Source organism: Centropristis striata, chromosome 1, assembly GCF_030273125.1.
Source record: "Centropristis striata isolate RG_2023a ecotype Rhode Island chromosome 1, C.striata_1.0, whole genome shotgun sequence".
Lineage (NCBI taxonomy): Eukaryota > Metazoa > Chordata > Actinopteri > Perciformes > Serranidae > Centropristis > Centropristis striata.
This window is the reverse complement of record NC_081517.1, coordinates 32,735,589-32,741,737: the sequence shown is the minus strand read 5'-3', so window position 1 is coordinate 32,741,737 and position 6,149 is coordinate 32,735,589. Positions and strand designations below refer to the sequence as shown.

Here is a 6,149-nt window from a genome sequence, read left to right as displayed (position 1 = left end):
CTCAGGAAAATTGAAGAAATGATTGAAGCAGGTCAAGATGTCCTGACTTTTATTTTCTAGTGTGGGTCTGGGTCTTCCCCGGGGCCTCTGACCAGTTGGCGCTAACAGGAGGCGCCCAGGAGGCTGATCAGATGCCCAAACCACCTCAACTGACTCCTATTAACGTGAAGGAGCACTGGCTCTACTCCCTCCGGCTGTCTAAGCTCCTGACCCTATCTCTAAGGCTGAGTCCATTCACCCTACAGAGGAAACTTGTTTCGGCTGCTTGTATCCACAAGCACATTTTTTCGGTCAAATCTCATGACCATAGGTGAGGGTTGAGATGTAGATGGGCTGGTAAATGTGGCTCAGCTCCTTCTTCACCACAACGGTCCGGTACAAGGCCTGCATTGCTGCTGATGCTGCACCAAACTGCCTGTCCATCTCATGCTCTGTTCTAGACCCAGAGATACTTGAACTCCTTCGCTTCAAGCAGCAACTCACTCCCAACCTAGAGGGGGCAGTCCACCCTGTTAGGGCAAAGAAACAATGACCTCGGACTTCATTCATTCATTCATAATCTTAACTGCTTATCCGCACTCACTGGGGGCTGGATCCCAGCTGACATTGGGTGAAAGGCAGGGTACGGGTACACCAATTAAATCTAAGTGTGTAATTTTTGACTGTGGGAGGTACGCACGCTGACACAGGGAGAACATGCAAACTCCACACAAAGGAGCCACAGGCCGGAGTCGAACCTGCGACCCTCTTGCTGAGAGGCGAGAGTGCTAACCACTACATCACCCTGTAGCCCAGCCTTAGAAAGTAAATAATCATAAAAAGGATCTATTAAAGATGTTAGTTATTTATTGACAAACACAAACCATAATAATCATCTCTGATCTCACAGGACAAACAGTGTATATATGTCATTGTCATGTGTCTATAAAAATCGTCTCCCTGTTAAAATAATTGCCTAACTCATTTTTTCAAGTTTTGCAGGAAACACAAAAAACTTCACCAAAAGTGTAACATATGACATTTATTGACCATGTCACTGAAAAAGGATGTAACAAAGGATGGCTATTGGCATAGTAATAACACTGTGTGGAAATTATATAACTTAAGAGAAATAAATGACTTAGGCAATTTTTTGAACATGGCTTTGTGACTTAAGCAAGATATGGTAACACTTTATTTTGAAGGAGTCTACATAAGAGTCACACAAGCCTGTCAGAAACATGACATGACAAGCATCATGAGCATTAATGTCACTTTAAAGTGTCATTAATGTTCATGACACATCCCATGTCATGTTCATGACACGCTCATGTCACTCTTATGTAGACACCTTAGAGTAAAGTGTTACCAATATTAGTGTCAACAATAAAACACTGATAAACTAAACTGATAACTAAACAATCTCCCTCTAACTCTTCTTTGCTGGGTTGTTATCTGATGCCTATGAATGTGGCAAATTGTCAAAGAAGTGATTATCTTAAAGGGGTAAAATCACATGATCTGATGAACTGAGGATGTAGGCGATTTTACCATAGGTGGCCGGCGTCATAAGGAGACGATTTAGGGGGGGGGAAAAACCCAATTTTGACAAAAAAAAAATTACTTAGGCGATTATTTCAACAGTGTGACGAAATTAAATCTATCCAGTTTTTAAAAAAATGATTTCTTACATTAGCCTACATAATATTTGCAGACACTAACTTCCTCCATCACTGTGTGTCTCTCTCCCTCTGAAGCAGCTTTACTCCCCCGTTATTCAGGACTCTCACTCGTCTCCTCCTCACCACCCGGCTCCCCCTCGGTGGACTCCCCGGCCTCCTCGGGGTGTACCGGGCCAAGCTCGCCACCTCTCCTCCTCTCAGGCTCAGAGGAGTCCCCATCTCCTCCCCCTCCTTCCCCTCCTCCCCCTGCTCCCGGTAGCCGTGGTGACGGAGGAACGGCTCCAGGGTTGCTAGGCGATGAGAGAGTTCGGTGATGCGCCGGCGCAGCAGCGAGACTTCTCTGAACAGGTCGTTGACGGACTCGGACAGAGGGCGCACCCTGCAGGACGGACAGAGGAGGCTCAGCTGCACAGGCCACTTTATTAGGTACACCAGCACAATGTGGCAGCTCCGCCATTAATTCTGCTTTTACGAAGATGATGTTTTTGAAGGTTTTGTTGACTGTCAGAAAGGTAATAATTCTACTGTTTGTTTATGATTTAGGCCAAAATCTGTCAAAATACATTTACTCAAGTAGCCTACTGTATTTAAGTACAATTTTGAGATATGTGTACTTTAATTGAGTATTTCCATTTTATGTAACTTTATACTTCTACTTCTCTCCATTGAGGCAAATGTATTTTGTATTTATTACTCCACTACATTTAACTGCCAGCTGTAGTTACTTTTCAGGTCAAGATTTAACATAAAATACAATCAATTTAAAGTGATTACATTTTTAAAAAAAGGTAACCCTCATAACAGTATATTGTATTTGAAATGCCCTATAAAATGACATAAATACATCAAAAATATTAATACACTAATATATTTGGAATATAAACAAACTATTGGAGTGGGGGCATTATGCATAACAAGTACATTCACTTTTGGTTCTCAAAGTATATTTTGATGCTGATACTTTTGTACTTTTACTGATATAAGTTCTGAATACAGGACTTTTACTTGTAGTGGAGTCATTTTTGTACTTTTACTGAAGTAAGGGATCGGAATACTTTCCACCACTGCTTGTATGTAAATTGGGTGACCAAAATATTAGAAACAGCTCTTAATAAAATGCACTCCAGTTTAACACTACTGTAAACTACAACCTCCATAATGGAGAGAGTTAAATGAATAACTCTCTGACAGTGCCATTCAAAACTGAACTTATTGTAAAGGCAGAATTTATGGATTGAGATGTAGAATTGGATCACATTAGATTATTTAAGTACAATACAACATACAAAATACATACAAAAATACCTTAACAACTGATGGGAAGAACAGTGTGTTGACAGGGTGGCTCATTATTATTTTTTCAGATTTAATTTTGTGTGCTTGCTTGCAAAAGCACACTAACTACTATTCTTCCGTTTCTTCTGTGTTGTTTTTCGGTCGACGAGTTTTGGTCGCACATACACAAAAAGGTATCAAATCGACCGGCTCGGCCATGGCAAGTGTGCTATGACTTTTCTAAGGGTTTTGATTATTCAGCAAACACACGTCAAAAAATCCCCCCAATGTTACCCTATGGAGAGTCTAGAGTGATGACATCATCACACAGAGTGGAGAAGGAGAGAAAAATTGTCAAAAAATAAATTTGAATACTGCGATCAAGGCCACAAATGCCACTCTACAGAAATAATTTATACATAGAAACGTAGGAAAATTTGTCTTCTCACTCACAATCCTCTGGTAAAGCTGTCAGAGTTATAGTTTGGGCATAGGACGCACAGATGCGCCACCAACAGCCTCATTGACTGCCATGTTAAAAAGGCGGGAAAATTTCTGACAGAAAGCAGAGGAAAGAGTTTCTTCCGATCGCTCCAAAAAAACAATCTCTTCATTTTTCTTCACAAAAAACATATGTAGCTGTTCAGGAAGAACTCAGGACGCTCAAAGTGAAGTTGGATCAATGATATGGTTTTGCCAAAAATGCTTTCTGTTCGAGGCCCCAAAATCCAGTCTTCCCAGACGCAGACAGACACACACACACACACACACACACACACACACAGACACATAGACACGAGACACAGAAAGAGACACGAGACAGACAGACAGACAGACAGAGACACGAGACACAGAGAGAGACAGACAGACACAGACACGACACGACAGAGACCAGACACAGACAGATAGAGACACGGCAGAGACAGAGAGACAGAGACACGACAGAGAGACAGAGACAGACATACTTTAATGAACTCCTCCTACAGTTTTAACCTAATCGACTTCAAACTTGGTCAATACCAACACAAGGCCTTTGGGATCAAAAGTTATCAAAAGCTTTGATGACGTCACACTATGTGGGTGTGGCATGGTGGTAAAATATGGCGTTTTTTCATAAAACACGAGACTGTATAACATGACCATACATTGTCCAATCTGCCTCTAACTTGTCATGATGATGGTTCATTACGGAACAGTTCTACATAACAATTTCATAAAGTCCCGCCCCTTTTGATTAGCCACGCCCCTTCCGTAACTAATGAACCGCTTGTCCTAGAGACGTGTATGAGGTGTCAGTGTACTCAGGACAGAGTCTCTGTTTAACTGCTCATTGATTACCCCGCCCCTTTTGATAAGCCACGAGAATCACGGTCCAGAGGCAAGCACACAATCAAAATTTCTGCAGAAATTTTCCAGTTTTATTTTCATATTTAATTATTCACTTAACTGTCACAGTTTTTTCTTAGTGTAAAATTCTCACTATTTAGAAGCTGGCATAGAGTTCATCACATCATCAGCAGATGTACAGTTTTCATGGAGTTGTAAATTAACACATTTCTATTTGTTTTTCTGAGCAATTTCAGGACCTTCTTGTCATTGTTGAAAATATACAATTCTATGACAACTTGATGAAAATATCACTACACAAATATAAATGCAGTTCAACTACCAGCAAGCTACTGCAAAATGTAGTTAAACTACTAGTTTGTTTATATGTAGTTCACTACTCCCCAGCACTGCTGCACGGCGAGCATCACGGTGTGAATTTAGTGTTAGTCACCTGGAGTAGTCGGGCAGCAGTGTGCTGGGCTGAGAGTGCAGCAAAGTCTTGATCTCACGGAAGATGCGTTTTCCCCAGGCATCTAAAACTCTGGTCACGCTGCGCACCGAGGCCACATTCACACTATCAGCTGAAACCAAAACACACCAAACCATCAGGCTTCATTTAAAGAAAAAAACATCCTGAGTGAATCAAGAATATTATTGGCATATGTGTTCTAATCACTTTAAGAGCCAAAAGTTTATCTCATCCTGCTGCTATTTCATTCAGTTCAACAGTAAATTCTCTTTGTGATACACAGCTTCAAACATTTTGTCACTCTGTGATTTACAGGCCTCGTATCTCTGACAAGTCCAGAGATCAAACGGATGATTTACCTCCCTCTCTGTAGTTCCAGTACCCATAATCCAGTTCATTCTCTTCGCTGGCTGAACGGGCCCCAGTTGCCATGGCAACCACAGTCAGCAGCATCAACAGAGAGGGAGGAGCCATGACGAGAGACACTTCAATCTTAAAAAAGAAAAGAAAAGTAATAACAAATGTGTTGATGTTTTTTCTTTTAATGTAGAAGAGACAAACAGAAATAAAAGAAGTGATGAAACACAGACAGACGCCATGTGAGCGTGTAGATGTCACACATCTGTATCCAGTGGTAAGTCATTACAGTCAAGTAGTACAGTTTTTAGGAGGTACTTGTACTGTACTTGAGTATTTCCATTTTCTCCTACTTCTGTACTTCATCTTAAAGGGATAATGCTGTAATTTTTACTCCATTACATTTATTTTTATCGCTTAAAATTACTTTTAACATGTAATACCATATGAAGGGCTTATGATGCAGTATCTAATCTGCTTTCTATGTTTTGTGTATTGATGTTTTAATGCTTTTATATGCACTTATATCAAACATGAACAAACCATTGCATTATTTATTCTTTTACATTTTTAAAGTACTTTTTTCTGAAAATTTTCAACTTTTTCAACATGAATACAAACAAAAAACAAATATGATAAACAGTACAATAACTAAATAAATAATAAACATTTAATTTCATAAAAATAAATTTAATTAAAGAAAGAAAAAAATGAAAAAAGAATAATAATAGCAATAATTAATAATAATAAATGGATAATAAATAACAAAAACAATAATAATATTAAAATAAAATAAAAAATAAAATCCTGTTCATGGAGAGAGGCATGTACAATTACACAGCTACTACACAGCAATTATAATGTAAACAATTAAGGTAATAAGTCAAAAATAGAACCCCTTGAGCCTTGAGACCAGATACACAAGTTAGAAAAACTAAAAAAAAACTTGTTTTTTGAAGCAGATACAACACAGGTCACAAACCTCTACATTTAACTACTACAAGGACCACAATAGAAATAAGTCCTGTAACTTTCTTGTGTTATCCTTGATGATCTTT

The 6,149-nt window shown here is 39.3% G+C and overlaps 1 protein-coding gene across 1 annotated transcript; it reads right to left on the bottom strand.

Annotated features, from left to right (window-relative positions):
• Positions 1-291: 291 nt before the first annotated feature.
• On the bottom strand, positions 292-5,208 carry si:ch211-243a20.3 (uncharacterized protein LOC100151507 homolog). The gene is made up of 4 exons (XM_059332539.1): positions 5,094-5,208; positions 4,717-4,846; positions 1,831-2,040; positions 292-490 (listed from the first exon to the last, which is right to left on the bottom strand). Exons 1-4 carry the CDS (start codon positions 5,206-5,208, stop codon positions 292-294), a joined length of 654 nt encoding a protein of 217 aa, XP_059188522.1.
• Between the last annotated feature and the right edge of the window lie 941 nt (positions 5,209-6,149).

Bases quoted from the DNA above. Each gene is read 5' to 3' on its own strand.
- si:ch211-243a20.3 (XM_059332539.1), bottom strand. From the start codon at position 5,208: ATGGCTCCTCCCTCTCTGTTGATGCTGCTGACTGTGGTTGCCATGGCA. The intron at 2,041-4,716 runs GTGACTAACACT...TCCGTCCTGCAG, and splicing joins CTGCTGCCCGACTACTCCAG to GGTGCGCCCTCTGTCCGAGT. The intron at 491-1,830 runs GTACACCCCGAG...TGCCCCCTCTAG, and splicing joins GAGGTGGCGAGCTTGGCCCG to GTTGGGAGTGAGTTGCTGCT.